At 41.9% G+C, this 20,212-nt stretch overlaps 1 protein-coding gene across 1 annotated transcript in view; it reads right to left on the bottom strand.

Annotated features, from left to right (window-relative positions):
• ptprn2 (protein tyrosine phosphatase receptor type N2) overlaps positions 1-20,212 on the bottom strand; it is a 105,457-nt gene that overhangs the window by 35,723 nt on the left and 49,522 nt on the right. The window contains exon 11 of the mRNA XM_078291485.1: positions 11,048-11,112. Within this exon, the coding sequence (XP_078147611.1) occupies positions 11,048-11,112 (65 nt within the window). The remainder of the gene's footprint in view (positions 1-11,047; positions 11,113-20,212) is intronic.

The raw sequence follows: 20,212 nt of genomic DNA, 5'->3' as shown, positions 1-20,212 counted from the left end.
GGTTTTTATCTTGGAGAGAGATAAAACTGCAATTAATTTTGAAAGGGGGAAAACAGTGAGACAATACATCAAGTCACACATGAGTGGTGGCAGGCAGGGATATGTGGGCTGCTGCGGAATAACGGAGGTAGTCAAAGGTAACATTCATAATTGAAACCCCAGTCACAAGAGACTTAGTGGGCTGGGAGACTCTGATACTGAGACTGACAGTAGAGGGACAAAGAGAAGTGTTCAGAGGAGAGCTCAGAGTGACTTCCTGGGTTCAATAGGATGTCTCCTCTCTACAACTGGGTCCACATACCATCTGAAAGCCTCTGAAATACTTCTCTGAGGCTGCTTGAACATGGGACAATTGTACCGAATTTAATTGTCCAAAGAGTTCAAATTCCACCACATGATCTAGCACTCCAGATGGACTTAAACAAGTGCTCACACTAATACAGTTTGTATATAAACTGGGGGATGAAGCTCAAGACATTGGGCGAGAAGTTACTGATTCTTCCAGTTTATAATAAATGAATAAAATGAATACACTGTAAATTTCCTGATCACACTGGATTTGCTTTGCACAGCGTGGGTCAAACAGAACCTGGCTGCTCCCGGACTCGCAGCATATTGAGGCTGCTTGTCTGAGCATACGCCCTGATGATCAGCCATGGCTAGTGTAAGTGAATATATAGATGTAGAACCACAGGGGGTTGTGTGTGATAGGCTAAGGGTCACATCCCCATAAATGTGCCACAGCCACAGCCTCATAAATTCTCATCAGTGTCTTCATTAAACATTTTCCCCTGTTATCACCATGACAACGCCGGCCCAGCGAGCGTCTGCATGGGAAGAGGCGTGTGTGCGTGTGTAACCCCGGGGGTTATTTAGGGGGTAGCTGGGCACAGGCACCGACACCCTGTACCTCTCTCCCAGACTCACTCTGTCTAACTATGGGGAAGGGGGTATTGGTGGTATTGCGGGGTGCGGTGGGGGGGGGGGGGGTCGGGGGGTTGGGTGGCAGGCAGCCAGGAACGCCAGATCTGTTCCACGGCGATCTCACTTGACAGGCGCTGGCTGTGTCTGGACTGGAGGCAAGCGCTCTGATTTCTCTCTTTAATTACTGCTAATCGGAGGAGCCGCAGCCCATGCTAATGAAGCCACACCAATCAGCTGGGGGAGAGTCAGGGGCCTCGCACTGCAAAACAGTCCTGTGCGCTAACGGAGCTGACAGTCCGGCTGCCCGGCGCCGCAGCCTCCCTGCCTGCCTCCCTGCGTGCCTCACTATCTGCGGGTCTCACGGCTCCAGCAGCTTTATAAGAGTAGTCTGCCCCCGAGCCAAACCAAGCAGTGCTGCTCGTCTCAAGAAACCTCTGTGAATCCCTAATGAGACTGCTGCTACAGCTGTAGCACTGTATCAGCCGCCTGTTTGCCGCTCACATCTCCCACCTCTTCACACTACAACCCTTGACAATAATACAAAGTATGGCTGATCAGAAATTCTGAAGGCAAAATTAATTACGATTTATGTCAGGATTTCTATGGCTCTGTAACGTAATCACACGTTGACGGCTCATTATTGTAAATGCATATAATCAATCTAGCCTATTTTCACCCGCAAACATAATTATACTGTATGCCTTTTGTAAAGTGGTGATGATGTTTTTTTTTCCTCCTTCTTCAATGTGAATAACATAATGAAATGTGAGTGACATCTGAGTGCATGTGTTCATGGACACATCTTTTTGCCTTTTGTTGTTCAACACAATGAAAAATATATATTAATCTCCTTCCATTTGTTCGGATCTTGACGAAACTTTGGGGAATGATGCTCTGGCATTTTCAAAATTACACTGATTGGCCAAAGGGGGGCGCTACAATTACCGGACAATACATTCTTACTGTTTGCTTTGATACATGTTTTTAAGCTACAGCATGCTTCATTTTTGTGTTCTCTGTGCATAGCATGCATGTATGTATGATTTAGGCTATGTGTATCTGTAGTAGTCTCTGCTTGAGGGCAGATAACGCTAGTTCATAATACTGACTACTGTATACTATACTGACTAAAATACTGATGTATAAGCGTCCACCTGTACCATGTTGGGTGTTAATGAATAGCTGAATTTATGTGAGCATGCTTGTGCATGTATGCAGTCATGTTGGCAACCATGCCCGCATGTACATGACTGTGATATGTTAAATAGAAATCCCATCTCAGCAGGAAGCCTCTCCAGTTCACAGAACACTGTCTATCAGCATCTGATCTTACCCACTGCTTTTTCTCTTATATGCCACATTTGCAATAATTGCATCATGCTGTAGGATGAAAGAAAACATGTATTATGGCCTACACATGAAAGAAATGTCTTCAGTTCACGGCTTAAGGGCCTAATTAGTCTTAATCCTTGAATGCTGTCTGGTCAACTGATATTATTGGCCAAAATTAAAATGCAGGTAAAGATGTAGTAAAGTTAAAAACATAGGTAAAGTTTCTTCAATAGTTTTAATTTAAATTCAATATATACATATATATTTACATGTGCTTTTTAGTTTCTGAATGTAAACACCCATTTTGAAGAATGTCATCTGAGGGAATGTTCTAGCTGGCTGACTAGCTGACTGGGCTGCTGACAAAAAAGGTTAACAGCTTTGAACCAAGTGTTTTCAATGGTAAATATGCGTGGCATTTAAATATTTAATGTCATGTCAAAGATGGCAAACCTGCCAGGCCATCATGGTATAGTATTTAGAAGCAGTAAACACACGCAGGAGAAGTGGTAAAGAGTGGTCTAGTTTCATGCAATGTTTTATCACCAAGGATGGAAGATATTCGAACACTCAACGTCAAGGTCATCGTATAAAAGTCCATAACAGCTCATCAAGCAATTTAGTTGACCTTGTGATGCAGAAAGAAACTAGCAGTTACAGCAGGATTCATAATTACAGTCAATTAATGTCAATAAAAGATGATATGACAGTTGATTACATTTAATTTACAGAGAGCAAAGTGGTTTCCGTATTGTGCGCTCACTGAGCAATAATTAATCTATTGGCTCACATCAACCGCAAATTCAAAATGTAGCATTTGCTAAAAAAACTAATTTAGGTGTTTAATTGTTATGACCAATATACACATCAAGCTAAACATATGGCTACATTCTCAAGTATAAAATCATTCATTTTAAATAATCAGCAACAGAGATATGATTTTTGTTTAGAAGCTTTTACAATTTCTGCCTCATAACTGCATTATGTCACTTCATCAGTTATGGAAATATTCTGTTCCTCTGCCACCCTGTTATCACTGTGAGCTATTGCCACATCTACAGTCATGTCAACTATACACACCCACCCCCCTCTGTCAGCTGCACTCACACTTAATATCACTGCAATTCCAATAATCAATTCCTTTTAGTAGCAAACCACAAGATACGCTGGGCTGAATTCAGTCCAACAAATATTACTTTTCTAATTTTGTCGTGACGTCAAAAAGATTACCGTGAGCCACTGGTTAGCCTGCAGCAAGGGCTTTTCCTGCTGCTGTCCATGCTAAGGTGCCAGATGTGCTAGGCAAGCAGCCGCATGATAAATGGCAGAAGGTGATCGCTGTGCGGCTGCTGGGGAACAGGACTGGGAGCACCCTGCCCCAGCATCCTGCTGCCAGTCCCTTGGCATGCAGCTTGTCGGGCCAAATGGCAGCCGCATCCCCCTTCAATGCTGACATTTAAAACCTCTGCCTGCTATCCAGCTGTGGACACCACAGGAACAGCCCCCCCTCCAAAACCCCCTCCTCCCCATCGACTGCCACCCGCTTCCAGACACCAGTCAACAGATTTCCATAAATAGCCAGAGCTTTCGTTCACACAACTGTGGTGCTGCGTCTTTTATAATGTAGGTCCAAGGCATGCTCATGGTAGAGGAGGCCATACCTTCAGATCTAAGATTATCATCAACAGCATTACCTTATGCTTTAAAAAGGGAAAATTATCTTGAATTTTTTGGCAAAACCAGGTGTATGAGTCAGACACTTCTTTCGACAAAGCCAAAACCCAAGAACCACATATGGTATAATAATTTCAGCCATCAAACGGCCTGTCTAGATAAGACTACAGTACCTACAACAAACATCAACAAGAGCCACTAGACAGATCATCAAGAACTGACCAAACGATCAATCCCAGCCTTATTTTGGGTGCATTCTTGTAATAATCAAGACAGCAGGGTCTACAAACTTTTACAACCCAAGGTCCCCCAAATGAATAGAGGTCTAAGTCACTATATTTTCACACATTTCAAAGGCTTTATTTTCCATTTAGTATTATTTTTCAAAGCTCCAGTCAGCTCCACTGGCAGTCTACCTAGTATTAAGAGCACTTATCAATAGCAACTCAGATCTAGGGAGACGGTTGGGTTTGGTGATCACCGCACACGGCGTCTACTGTGGGGAAGATGGGGGGGAAGCAGTCATTCTCTGGCTGCAGTCTTGAGTGACATTATTTGTTCTTAAAAATACACCAAGGAGGACAATCCACACCCACAAGGCTGTGATTGGTGCTATTAAGGCTGATTTGAGTGTGAGAGTCCTGGAAGTGAACCACAGTTGGATTTATTGTGTGTGGCATTCCTAGAGGTCACAGTAAACCCAGAAACCTAAAGTTTAGGTGAAAATAGACAAAAATGGGCGAGCTAAATGGGTGAGGGTCACCTCCAACAGCACTAGTGTGAAGTTAGCACTAGTTTGTCATTCCAATGACATAAATATATGTATATCATAGAGGTTTAAATGAAAAATCCACCCTAAAACTGTGTAACATTGTTAAAAAAACAGCTATTGGCGATGTACCTTGCATGGTGATATATTTTTGTTATTCCCATCAATAACTGGCCAAATGTAGACAATGTGATGTTATGTCAAGATATCTCCAGTGCAGCTGCAATGGAGTTGTGGGTGCACCAAAAAAGTAAATTACAACAGTTCATCATAAAATCCCTCCTGGAATGCACTGAACATCACAGATGAGTACACAGGAAATACAAAATAAACTCCATTGTCTCCAATTGAATATCGTATTACAATTGCCCTTCAACAAGGTGGGTAAAAATGCTTTAACAATGGCAGCAGAACATAAAAGAACAAAAAGGTATACGGGCCGTGAATACTTTACATCCCAACGCTCATTAAAAACAGACAAGTCCGTCCTTACCCAGGGGAGAGCACACGTCATGATATAGCGAGAGGCAAATACCAAACTGCATGGCATGGTATCAAAGGCATTTCTGCAGTCCAAAGGTCAGGTGATGGTAAAAGGTTGCTGAGAAACGGAGCTGCTGGTCGGTCTTTCATCAGTGGGAGGCAGCTGGAGTCTCCAAAGAGGCAGTGTTACTCAGGGCTGCAGGCACAGTGGGGCTGCTCCAATATGACATTTCACATCCAGATCTGCCACGGCAATGGCATTTTAGCCACTTTTAAAACAGCCAGATTGGCCTTCCTGCACTGTTGAAATTTTTATAGGCGGCAATTTTTTTCTTTATTGTTTGGGTTTATTACTGTGTCTGAAGGAGATTGGATAGATTGTCGATGTGGTGATGGCAATTGAGGGCCAATGTGGAATTGATCGGCTAACATACACACACACGCACGCACATACACACTATCGTAAACAACACACAAGGATGGGTAGAACATATGCCCTGCAGTGAAACCCTGCCGCTCTCATATCCTCTGAGGAACTATATTTGACAACGTTCACGCTTAAATGAGAATAAGAGACGTTGAAATTAACATAAAAATGCATTTCTTTCTTCTGCTGATTCTTAAAAAAAAAATGCAGCTTAAAAAAAGAAACCAACATAGAAAAATGTGTTTTGAAGTAAAGCATACACCCATGCCGTTACAAGATCAATTTGTACAACTCTTATCACAGTTATTTATTTATTTCAGGGTGTGTGTCTATTTATTCTCTCTAGTAGGAATGGTCAGTGAGGTTTCCTTTGAAGTCACCACTGAAATTATTTGTCCCCTTCGCTCGGAGGAGCTGCATTTGCTGATGGTTACACATGGTATTTGTTATTAAGTGGTATATGCTTCTATAGTCAGGCTTTGTTAGATTAAAGGAAAGCAAATGCACTGTTATTGCCTGATAACCATGCACATAACATCAAAAAATGTGGAAATACATATTCATGTCAAAAAATGTTCCACCAAAACAAAATGTGAATTTAAAGTGATCATCCCTATGCTTGAACCAGAAGTTATTGAAGATGGAGAATCTCATTGAGGATGACTGTAAAAACCTATTTTTTTGTAAGAATAAGAATTACAGATGATGCTAAGTTGAAGGGACAGCCAACCCAAAATACAATGCATTTAAATGTCCCTTTTTAATCACAAACATAGACTGAAAAATATATACAAGAGGTATGTTCAGATTCTCTCTCTCTCTCTCACACACACACACACACACACACACACACACACACACACACGTAACAGAAAGTAGCACCTTTTACTCTCATAAACTCTCACTTCTCTCACTGTATGAATGAATTATGCCCCAAGTCTCTCTAATGTGTTTAATTATGTGTGAAAACCCACATGCAAACCCAATCAGGTGGATCCTCTGCTGGTTAGGTTTTTGGGTTAGATGACGACTGTGAATGTAGCTAATGTGTAGCTAATTGCTGTTTACCTGTTGAAATTCAATGTGACACATGTTGCAGGCTGGCCAAATCTGAACTTGACATATTGACACATTCAGTTGCTCAAATGCTGAAAGTAATATATAATAATACTCTAAACCTGTATGCTCCTTAAGAGTTTCTGATGCACTATAGTACTTTTTTGAGGTAGGTGGAACATTTTCAAATAGATTGGCACTGACGCTTAACCTTACATTAATTATAGTGCAGGAAATGATTAAGAAAGCCTCCAAATCCAGTAGCGATGGGTCATCATTACATGTGACCTTTCCCAGAGAGCGTTGCCTGTGCCTCTGCAATTGGCTCTTTGATTAGAAAAACAATATGAGCTTTTTACCATCCTAAGATGGAGGCATTCTCCAGCAGTTCCCCTGACTTGACATATGACAGGATTATACACTAATGTTTATTTCACCTGCATCCACTTCTATTATGTGGCGAGAGGAGAAATCAAATGGAAATCCTTTAGGGTTCCAGAGAGGTAATGCAGTTTTGCAGCAGCAGCTGTGATAAGCAATCACACGCACACACGTGTACACGTACACACAGAGGCAAACACGTGAGCATGCAAAGAACAAGGAAAATGCATGCTTAAATCCTACTAATATCAATGATGTGTTAGCTCACTGAGTATGCATATGTGTATCTACAATGCACAGGCATTGTAGATACAAACATTAGTACACACACAAATCGAGACACATACACACACACACACACACACACACACACACACACACACACACAGTGGGGAGACTCCCTGCCTGCCATATATGATTTACATTTGGTGGTTGAATAATCAGTTGACATGCAGCTCAGGGAATTCTATGGTTAATGAGTGCCTCTTCACATAAGCAGTTTGCCAGAGTTATCTCAAACATGAGGCCGCTGTCAAAATGTCAATGAATCTCAATTTAACTACCAACTTAATCACATGGGGACCATTTCGTACAGGCAGGCTAATGCAGCAATGCATCCTCCTCGCAATGTATTTAGAAAAACTGGTATGAAAAAATATGGAAAGTCTGGAAAATGTGTGGGAAAATGTCTTACTGTATGTGCGTACACACTGCAGATGCTGCTTTAAAGATGTGCTGCTTAAAATATTTTATAGGTGGTTAGGTATCTGTGGAACCTGTTCAGTGCATTTGGCAATTTATAAGAAAAGTGTGTTGAAGAGTATTTTGCGCTCTGATAAAGTAAAATGTTGATACAGAGCCTAAGCTACATAAGGCAACATTTTGTGAGCTTCTGTCTGGGCGGAGTGCAGCTCTGAGATATTGAGCATCACAAATCTGACGTCCCAGCTGGCAAAACCGTTATGTACTTTCAATCTTTTTAAATATTTAACCTCAAAAGGTTCTTTTTTAAAAAACATTCATAAATATGTGGATAACTCAATTCTGATTAAAAACAGTCAGATAGAAGCTTACATTTATATCATATTATATTTCTATCTTTTGGCCTCACATGTGAGGATTGACAGGGGATGTTGGAATATTCTGTCTGTGTTTCAGATGTCTGTCAGGTTGACTCCCCATAGCAATCGCTCGCTCGAACATCTGACCGACATGCCCCTCCCTTTCAAAAATATCTTTCTGAGCCTGCCTTTATTCCCCCGCTTCTCCTCTGCACACTCCCCACTGGTACGAGCCATGCTGTGTCTATGGCTGCGAGCAAAAGCAACCCTTTTGCCTGTGCCTGGTCGCTGTCTCCAGCTTGGGGGGTGACTCATCGACCCCTCCTGCATGGAAGAAGATGTGAGGAGAGAGGGAGGAGGAGGAGGAGGAGGAGTGGGGCGGGGGGGCGAGGGGAGTGTAGGATGCACGGTCACAGAGCTTTGTGCCTTTTAGGAATGATGCTGATCGAGAAGACAAATCGTGGTATGATCTGCCGAGGCTTATTTTTACAGAAACGCACTATACACTCTATACCATGCAATATTAAGTGTTGGATAATAGAGTGAATATCCATATTCTCTGCGTGATTTCCATGTACTTTGAATATAGACAGAGGCAAAAACACTATAGTGCCAGTTACTGCCAAAACTGCGAAGAGGCCATGTCAACCATGAATTTCCCCACCTTATTTTTTTTTTTTTTCCTTTCTTTCCACCTCACTTCCTTCTCTGCCCCCTTCCCCCTCTTCTCCCTCGGCGGCCCTCCTCCTTTCACCTCGGAGTTTTTCACACATTCACAGGACTCCTGAAATGCTGTGAGAAGACCTCCATTTGCCTTTCGCGTTTCCACGAGAGTGCAGCTACCCACAGGGACGCTGCTGTTAATAACAACGATATCTGGAAAATGCTGCGCTTATGCCACACACATACTTGAGTTGCTTAAGATACTTAAATGCAAAACAGTCTTTTTTTTTTTTTAGGAAACTGTGTCCCCGGCAATCTATAATAGAGTAGATATTGCTAGGCCTATTGATTGATGTCTCCTTCCCCCCACTTTGACATTTGCTTATCCTCGTCCGCATCTACTGCTATTGACGTTTGCTCTATCTGGACATCTTCCTAAGCTGTTTTGTCATTTGTCACCTCTTAAATAAAAATGGAGGGGGTGGGGGGGGGGGTGTCAGTGATAAGACTTAATGATACCAACCACGCTGATGGTTTTATACAAGCCTGGGGAGAGCGTACTGTTGGTACTATGGCACAGCTGAGAAGTACCGTACTTAGCTTAATTTGTTCCTCTACTTACCTTCTCATGTATTCACTGAGCAATTTAATCCAGCATACTTGTATTTTTGCCCACTAATGTGCACTGTAGAGACCCATTCTATAACCTCTGGCATATATTCACTTGTAACTGTGGCCAATCTACTGTATGAAATCAGAAAGCAGCCTTTTGGTTGAACACCATTTAAACTAATGCATTTGAAGAGCCCACTCCACAGGCTCTCCTGTCAAAAACCGCTCTCTAACTACTATTTTCTGTAACTTATCCTCAAGTTTCTATTCTTGGCTACAAACTAGTGAGATCAATATATCCAGATTAGAGCTGTTGTACGCTGTTGTTAATAAATACTCTGTGAGGGTTTGCAGGGCTTGTACTTTGCCAACTCTTTTTTGTAGTACAGTAAATTCTGTGCTTCTTCAACATGCATTTCTACAAACACAGTCTGGCGCAGATTTTCTCCCCATGAGGTGGAAGACAGATTCTTCCTTCCCTCCCTCCCTCTTTCCATCCCTCCCTCCCTCACCCTGGCTCCTGCAGAGAGGCTATTATTGCAGCTAATTATCTACAAATAGGCCCAATATGACAAACACAGCCCTGTACCAGTGCTGGCTAAGCGCAGGAATCAGTCTGAGTGGGAATAAAAGAATGAAAGGAGGCGAGGAGGGACAGACAAAGAAAAGGACAAAAGTCGCCATGAAAGAAAAGAAAAATTGCGAATCAGAGATAATTGAGAAGAAGGTGATAAAGAGACAATGTAGAATATGATGAGAGAAAATGTGGTGCTAAAAAAGATATAAGTGGGAGGCAGATGGGCGAAGAAAGGCAGTGACACCAAAAGGAAGACAGCAAAGAAGAGACTAACACAGGAAAATGATCTGGTCTATACAGTGTGTGACGGTTGTTGCCAATGGCAACTGTCCTGCGATGCACAGGCCACATCCATTTAGCTCCCAGCATGCCTCATGATCAGGGCGGCTCAGGGGTCTAAGGCTGTCTGTCTCATTTCCATAGAGAAACTCATTTACCAGGCAAGCATGGAGGACTCTGACGCATCAATGGGTGCTTGATTAGATCCTTACCTCTGATACATATGAATATTTATCAGTGTTGAATGAATATACATCTCCTCTCCTTTCATCTGGATCATCATAAGTGTCCTCCTGTTCTCCTCTTAATTTTTTCCAATGAATATGTCACAGGAGCATTAGGGCTCCCTACAAAGTGACAGCACTCCAGATAATCTGGTTATTGTTGCTCCGCGGCTACGATCAACACTCACTTTAACTTTCAAAAATGCATGGGGCTTTTGTCTTGTTGTGTTTTATTTGCCATGGTGACAACAGCTCTTAGAGACCTAAAGGAAATGAATACGGGGGACGGTAATCAAAGCAGCACACTTAAAAGGATATGCGTTTGGAATTCATTTCTGCCAAAGATTAGTGTTTGGCTGTACAACTGAAGCTGCAGGTGTGATACGGATGCCAAGACAAGTTGAAATCAATGAGTGATTCCTGTCCCAGGAGCCTTTTCAACACAGAAAACACACACAATCACGTGTGCACACCCACACTCACTCTTTTTTTTACACACGCATACAACACGCACGCACATACACACACACACACACAGCTGAATAATGGATAATCCAACAAATATTTTTAGTGAGCAGAACTTACATCACTAACTCCAGCCTCCAGTATCTTCAGGCCAGTCTCCTTCTCCAGCTGCTGCTTCTGTTGGACTGCATGGGAGACAAAAGCAGAGGAGGTGTGAGTATGAGCAGTGGATGACAAAGTAGCAGATTTTTCACTTCCTGAGGTGCTGTACAGAACAAGTGGTTCGCGAAACCGAGAATGATGCAATGGGTGTAACAGCGTGAGTCAGATGTCAAACTGGTCATAAAGAATGACCGGCCTACACATAGAAAAATCTTCATCGAGAAAATAAGCCAAACAATCTTCGGGGGTAAAACCAGTTCACGAGTTGACTGCAGTTCTTGGTGGGATTTGATTTAATACGACACCATTTTGTGAGGTCAGCACAATGAGAAAAAAATAAAGAAAAATAATGTGCGAAAAAGTTCATATATACTCACACACTCCAAGAAGGACCTACTGAAGATTGCCAGAAAGCAGATGAAGTGCTTGTGGATTCACAGCACACAATAACTTGAGCTCCCGCCTTTGTTCTTGCAGTAATTAATACACAACCCGAGTTTGATCCTCAGATCTATTGATCTAATCAAATATGGCATGCTATTTCCAAAGCTTTGTTCAGGAAAGATATTCTCATGCAAATCAAAGTAAACTGAGGCAATGTTAAATATCCATCGTTCAAGATCACACATTTTGCCGACTTTTTTTTCTCCTGTGCTTAACGCCCCTTCCTCACTTTGATGGAAACATCTATATTGAAAAACAAAATCAAAGGGGTCTTAATAGATTATGCCAAATTATAGAGTGAAAGGAAAAAATGGAGCATAATTTTAATTGAGTTTGTTAGCATGTGAATGTGATTGGTAATGGGAAAAGAAAAAAGTGAGAGTTAAAGAGAGAGAGAAAGAGAGCAGGTCCTTTAAATCCCATTTCCCCAGATGAAGGCTATGCAAATGACCCTGAAGAGCTGAACCCTACCTCACACTCCAAATTCGGCAAGGGCCTGTTTAATTAGTATTTTAATCTATCCCAATGATTCCACTCAGTCCACAATGTATGCAGCATTCCATCTAATTAAGCACGCTACTTTTAGGATAATCATCCATCTCCCTCTCTCTTTCTTTCTCTCTCCCTCTCTCTTTATCTCGCTTTCTCTCTCTCTCTCGTTATTAAGGATCCTGCAAACATTGATCATCCTATCAGCTCATCAACATGGCAGCGAAGGGGACATCTTATATTTAAGCGTCAGCCAGGACTTTCTGAAGGATGGCTAAAAGGAGGATAAAGGACGGAGAGAGAGAGAGAGCAGGAAAGGTCAAATATACATTCAGAGTCTTTTCTACAGCTACATTAGAATGGCACATAAGAGAAATAGACTGGAGAGAATCGGGCGGAAAAAAGACAAGACCACCACCAGAAGCAAATGTACCGTTATTACATCCAAATGAGAGATGAGGGAAGACTTCACCTGGCGTGTCTCCAAAATGAAACTCATTTTCATTTCATGTTGCCGCCCCCTGTATTTAGTCACAGACATATTGGTTCTCCATAGATAGCTACAGTACCTGCTCGGGCCTGGTGCTATTTAAGAGGGGGGTAATGAGGAAGGTAATTGGGCCCAGCTGGGTGAGGGTGTGGGTGGCAGGGGGAGCGAAGCTGCTAAAAGGTCACACAACGTTTTGGTCCTAATGAGGACCCCTCTGGGGTCGCAACACATCATGAGTCAAACTAAGCAAGATTAGCCTGGAATCAACACACGCACATGCAGACACATGCGCGTCATACAGGCTGCAGCTTGGGTTTTGATTGACAAGCTGACATTAACCATCTTATGGCGAAACCAAAGAAGCCTGAAGGTCAGTATTTACTTGTGAATCAAAGCTGAGGACTCTCCAATCAACCTGAGGGAACGGAGAAGCCCACAACAGCCACTTTAAATGTAAATACACTGTACTTGCTGGGCTCATTAGCTGGCAACTGGATGGATCTGGGCTGCAGTGAGAATACAACCATTGGATTGCTTGTTCTGTCACTGACTGTACAGATAACAGCACCGAGCATCTCTCTTTGGTCACCCCTTATATTAACCTCCCACTGGAGCTCTCTCTCTCTTTCTCTCACAGACACACACACACACACACACACACACACACACACACACACACGCACAGATTTTGTAAGCTTCAAATTAGCCACCAAATACTCCTGACAGACTGTGGAAAAGGGATGTCAGGTCTCATTTCAGAGAGGCTTCTCCAACCATTTTAATAGGCATTGTCTGAGTCTATCTAGTCTGATCTCTAATATCGAGATCTGATCCCTGCTGCTCGTTTTATCTTTTTGGTTTCCGAGTCACATTGAGCCAAATCATCTGATGTTCAGTAGTCAAAAAGCACAGTAAAGCCAAAAGGTTTTTCATGTATGTTCAAGTGGGCTCCATTTTCATGTGCGTTCAGCTGAAATTGCATACACGTGCCACGCTTTTCTCACTGCTGCTAGGTGAACATAAACTTGAGGATTACCTGATGACCTGAAATTCTTTACTCAAAATTTCATGAATGTGGATGATTACAATTTTGTGAACAAACGTACTGGCTATCAGCTGCAGTGATATTCAATAATGAGTTGGACCTGACACATCATCAAATAAAAATAATATCAATAAAAACAGCCATATCAGTAAAATACCAGCATTCCTTAAGAGAAGATATCAGTTTTTTCAAAATAGTGGATATCGAATTTCAGAAAGAAACTCTTCAATTATTGATGTTTAAATGTAGGCCCACACACAGCATTGCTGCTCCACATACATTTATTACAAACAGGGACATAACATTTCAGCCTCCACTTTTGATATTTTCAGCTGCAACTATGCTTGGTGCCAAAGGACTGTTGTCGAACTTGCGTCAAAGCAGACATGAACATTTAAAGCATCATAACTGTATTATTATCCTTTTATTGTATTGTGCTAGTATTGTGCTAAGTAATGAAGTAATTACTGTGTTTTGATTTAAAGCGTTGTTTCTATCTTAGCAGTAGATATTTCTTGGAGGTTAACAGGAAGAACAGAAATATAGTTTGTAAGCAACTCATCAGAGACATGTTGAACAAGAGGCCATTTCAATCAGCAACCTAAAGAACGATTTACAATATTCTTGGCTTTCCTTGACACACACTAATAAGTGAAAGTACAGAGACACATAAAATACACACACGTACACATACTGTACACACACACTTAAGCGTGGTTTTATCTGCCTTTTAAATTGCTCTTCAGCATATGTGCTCAACACGCATTGTCAAGTGGCTAGATATAATTTGATTAAAATGTTGCTTTGCTCTGCCATATGCTGCAAACTAAAGCAATTCTCCACTGCTCATCATAGATTCTAATAACGATTCAAAACTGATTATCGTGGAGACAGCAGTCATCAGTGCTTAAAGTCATGAATATATATATATTCGTTTTTCTGATATACTACATAGGGCTGTTATTGTTAGTACTCATATGAATTCAATATTGGGAAACAAATCACCTAGGGTGTAACTATTTTGCATTTCAACATGGCACAGCAGCCAATGCTATCACGTGACCATAATGTTGCCTCTTTGGCCAAATGGAGGCGTATAGTTGACAAAATGCATATTTCACCACCCTCTGATTGATCTCTTAATATTGAATAGCATCCACATCCATTCCATCTATCTCCTCTCTCTCTTTCTCTCGCGCTCCCTCCCTCCCCTGCTCCTCAGGTCTTCTATTCCCCACATCCATCTCTCCATCCGTCACTCCAACCAAACAAAATGAAAGTGTTTATTGCGGAGGAGGGCTGACGCTCACGCCTCTCCGCAGCCGTTAGCCTTATCAGCAGGCAATCGCTCCGATATTAAAGCTGCCATTCCGCCCATCACTTTCCCCTTGCACATATGATGGCTGTCTGTACCTATCAGAGTAGAGAGAGAAGGAAGGAAGGAAGGAGAGAGAGAGAGAGAGAGAGAGAAAGACAGAGAGAGAGAGAGAGAGAGAGAGAGAGAGAGAAAGAGAGATGCACCTGATCCCCGAGACAGATAAGATGCATTGCAACCCATTTCTCAGTCAAAATCCTGGGCAGGGAGTGAAAACAAAAACAATAATATTCCTTCATATATTCCATCATATAGCTCAGTGTATGAAGAACCACAATGCTGACTTCCGATCATCATATCAGAGCGGTGGCATATTCATTACATCTATGATATATAACATGCATGTGACCTCTTAGATCTTACTTGAAATTGTTCGTGTTGATGCATATCAAAATGTAAATAGGTTCACAGATATTGTTGCCGCTTTTATATGAGTGGTTTGTACATCACCTGTTTTTCTTCACTTCCAGTTGGCTTATGGCTCGTGAAATTCATCATAGAATGGATATTTTTCTAGAGAGGCAAACATACAATGTCAGCAGAGCTACAGGACTGTACGCTAATATAAAATGACTTTCACATGAACTCTGATTTTTTATGGTAAGGATAAACATCATGTGAAAGACTTAATATATACTAGAATTTGAGCACACACACGCATACACACAAACGCACACACCCACACTCACATTTTTTCCCCAGACAATCTCAGAGCCCTCCTCTCCCCTGTCTTCTCTTGTTCCTGCATATCAATTGTTATTCTGCTCCTTGGCTTTTATAAATCAAGACACCAAATCAAAGGACCTGCACCTCTGAGAAAACCTACAAATGAAATGGAGGGACAAGGTGGAACTGCACAAGAGAATAAAAGACTGCATAGGATAAAAGCAAGACACTTTACCTTTCTCCTCCACCACTAATATACCCAACGCCTCCATACTATGACATCATTAAGTACTAATGTCCAATCAAGACACCATCAACCCATCACCATCCCATCATGTCAACTCTAAACGCTAAATCAAAGGGGGTGTACAGTAGTACTGCTGAGAAAAAAATTGAAAAAAGTGAAAGAGAGGGGGAGAATGGAAAAATGATAAAGTAGATCCATGAATATTTATTATATCTACTGCAATGGCACTGTGGCTCTCAACCTTACACTCCTTAATATTGGTTACTTATAATATTGATGATCTAGATCTAGATGATCAAGAAATGTAATTAATAGTCACTGATTGGATAAGAGCATCAACTTAATTACTAAAATGTAAATACGATGTAAATGGAGACGAAGAATTGGCTTGCATAGAAAAAAAATCCAAGCCATTTTCCCTTTCTCCTTCACCCATATACTGTACCTAGCGCCGCTCTGCCCATGACATCATTAAGCTGTAACGTCCAATCAGCAGTGCCAATCATACACCACCATGTCTGTCACATGCTTTGACCATGCTGTTAATAGCAGGGGTCCTGGCTGGCTTACTGTTTATTCACCCTGATCGATCGCTTCCTGTGGATAAGCCAACACTGCTCCACAACAAAACAACTGCTGTTATTCAGACTAAATCAACACACTGCAAAGCTCAGCTAGCTAACTGAATATCGTCCTTAAAACTATCCCGAAAAATACTACATATCACACAAGCTGAACATTTCCTTTAAGATGCCAAAACCCATTTTCTGCTGTGTCTGTTTCCTGTTTAACACAATATAGACCATGTTAAAAGATAAAAAGGCTCAACACAGTAGAGGAAGGGGATAGGAGATAAAGTCTGCTACCCGGCTTCAGCTCCTGTAATGGCTGTAGTCATGCAATCAGCATGCACTGTGTGTCCTCTGCAGACCCTGCCATGGCCTCTGGTATCAAACGCATTACAGGCCCCTTCCTCCCTCAAATGGAGCCCGCATGACACATTTATAATTACATCCTCCCTTATTAGAGGGCCTTTTCAAAGATGGCTGAATAATACACCTGGATGAGTCCTTGCCTGTCCTGCAAATGGCCGCATGTGCACATGCAAATGTCCACACACGCATACACACACACACACACACACACACACACACAGTGCACAAATATGCACATGCATGCACACACAAACACCCACACACATGCATAGAGACACATAAAGACACACAAACAGTCACAGACACACACCCACATAATATCTGTTTCTTTGCCGCCTGGTTGATTAATAGATTGTGGCTGCTCTGACACTCTGTGTAGAATAGGCATTTTCCCTTTGATAGGTGCTGACACCAATTGTTCACGGACTGCAGGAGATCGGGGGAACAGAAGCAGTACCGGCAAATGACTTGGATGGCAGGCACCTCCAGATGTGGGAGAAACCCCATGGATGTCACTCCGCATTCTCACCGGGACACGTTTACATCGTTTACGCTCCCTTTCAGAGATGACAATCTGCAGATGTGTGACATATGCAACATAAATCACATCTGACAATCACTCAAAAAGAACGGATAGGTTTGCGGATTATACTGGCATACACCGGTTGATGAGGTAAACAATGCACATCTAAAACAATCATGGTCATCAGAAGTCCCCGTGCTACACAGCCACTCTGCTGGGTCTTTGGGTGACCTTTTGCAATAACACAAGCTGCTCCTCCAGCAGCCTCGCTGTCACTAAAACACTGCAGAACAGCCACCACGTTTATGAAATAAACACCATTTACAAGAGTCTTCAGGGAAACCTCAACAAGTCAAAAAGTCCTAATGCGCATTTACACCAGAAGCAGAGTCCTCTACAGTATAAGGCACATTCTAATTGAAATGTACTCAATGTGTGATAGTACATGATACTAGTCTAAACCTAGATGAAAAACATTACTCAGAGGTCTTTCCTTGGGTAAGATTTATATCCAAACGATTAAAGATTCTTGCTCTCTGTAAAAGATGCTTCATTTCCTTCCCCTGGATGTGTGCGTGATACAAGATGAAAACATCTGGAAGTCTGCCACCGTCTGAAGGGAGCCTACTGGGGAAATGCTTATTGGAGGAAGGGATGGCAAAGCTGACACACAGAAGCGCCTGCACACAAACACACAGATGTATGTGTGCACGGGCGCACGCTCACACACACACACACAAACACACACACACACACACACACACACACTCTTCCACTGCCTCCCCACAGAGGGAACTCTGACAGAGGCAGCCCTACCTGTCACTGTGGCAGCAATTATCCTGCAGGCTCTCTCCACGGACCGTCTCCTGCAGGTCTCCACATTACTAACCACATCACTGAGCACACACATACTGAGTACGCACAGTGACACACTCCACACTGACAAACACACATACATATTCACATGCACAGACACACACACTTAGACATGCATGGACAGACACACGCCTGCACTCGCGTTCGCACATGCCTTTCCTTAGTTGTGCTTTTCACCCACAATTCCTCTAATTCACAGTCCACAAATTAATGGCTCAAATGAATTGTACTGGCGTGTTGGTGCAGACATCCTGCTCAAACCAGTACAGCACAGAAACACACATCATTATGTGGATGTGAGCGCTCACACAGGCATGCGCACGCACCTCTTCTGTTATAGATAAATGCATTATCATATATGAGACGACTAAGAACTCCGCAACACACACCAGAATTCAGAATAAATCAATAACTATGCTAAAGCCATCATAAGGCAGCATTTGGAAACGTAGCAGGCAGCATTAACATGAGACCAGGATATGAGCTCCAGTGAGTCTGGAGATAATAAGTCTTGGATATTGGAAAAGCAGACATGCTCAGAAAGACAGGGCGTCCATTTTGGCTGCAGGGAGGCCTTTGGGAAGAAGGAATTGATCTGTTTCACGCTGGTTCAGTGGAGCTTGGATCCGGGGCCCACTTTGAGTTTGAGAAACAGGTTGATTGTGCGGAGCTGTGAAGGGTGATTTCAGAGAAAGGAAAAAAAAAGAACCCAATGTGACCTCATTACCGTAGATTTGTTCCGACTGTCATTAGAAATCACAAACGCCATCACTCAAGTCAGGAATATGAGAGAGGGGATGAGGGACGGGGCGAAGTAAGCGGGGGCGGGGGGTGGAGGGGTGGGGGTTTGGGTGGGCTCTGACAGTCATCAAGTGGATTTTGATCTGAAAACAGGCTCTATCATCAAACAATCTACTGTAACCAGGCAGCACATCTACTCATGCAGTACATTTACTCAAGCATGCTCTTGGGCCAAGGACACAGATTTGAGTATGTGACTGGTGAAGACAATTATCGACATAACACTTTAAATCATTAATAGCTGACGTTACATTAATGTGATCTCCACCTGTTCATCTACAGCAAGAGATTGGGCTTTGTTACAATGTTACAATGTTAAAAGTAAAGTTCATGTAAAAGGCAACTTTGTCAAAAGTGCTTAACAGTCATTGTTAGCCATAAACCACTGACATAAGTGTCCATTCATGTCATACAACTGGCTAAAATTAGCAAATTATTGAAGGTATAATTACAAGGAGTATATTAATACTAAAACAGTCACAATACTACTACCTACTAAACCTGCTAACAGGTCAAGTTTACCCTTTATTGCATTTATTTTACACAAGAATCTGACCAATCACTTAAGTAATGTATTCGTTTTGGCCGACTGTGTCTAGAAGAGTCACCGTACATAGTAGTTGACATAAAAACTATTAATCAACTTCATAAACCATTGTACAGCAACATAATTCCCACAGTCAGAACATTTCAATGGCCTAGGAATCCATACAAAGCCAAGACAACAGGAATTTTGTTTCTGATAACAGTATTACTGTATGAGGATAACTGGAAACAAAATTAAACCAAATTTTTTTTGAACAAAATCATAATCATTCATTTTGAAGGATTGCAATGATGACAAATAGGATGGGTAAATTTGTCTATTTGGTTGAAATAGGAACACATAATTTCTTTTGTTTTCAAGGACTTTTAGAGGCTATTTCTTATTAAATGATGAATAACTCTATTTTAGGAGAAGCTGTTGATTAATTTGAAAAAGGTTCTATATATTTGAAAACACAGAAAAAGTAAAAATGGCCTGTCAGCAGTTCTGGTGTTATAACTTTCAGTTTATGAACTGGCCAACTGCTGTTTAGTCAGGAATAATTTTAACATTGGAAGTGGTCCAATATTAGCCCACAGCCAATGAAACGTTATCACGTCTGCTGTAGTCATAAATATGTATAAATATGTTACATAACCCCTACTGTCGTTAATGTGTTGATATTTGAAATGACTATTCTTGCTTC

This window comes from Centroberyx gerrardi, chromosome 22 (genome assembly GCF_048128805.1).
Source record: "Centroberyx gerrardi isolate f3 chromosome 22, fCenGer3.hap1.cur.20231027, whole genome shotgun sequence".
NCBI lineage: Eukaryota > Metazoa > Chordata > Actinopteri > Beryciformes > Berycidae > Centroberyx > Centroberyx gerrardi.
The sequence above is the reverse complement of the archived record's forward strand: the minus strand, read 5'-3'. Positions and strand labels throughout refer to the sequence as shown.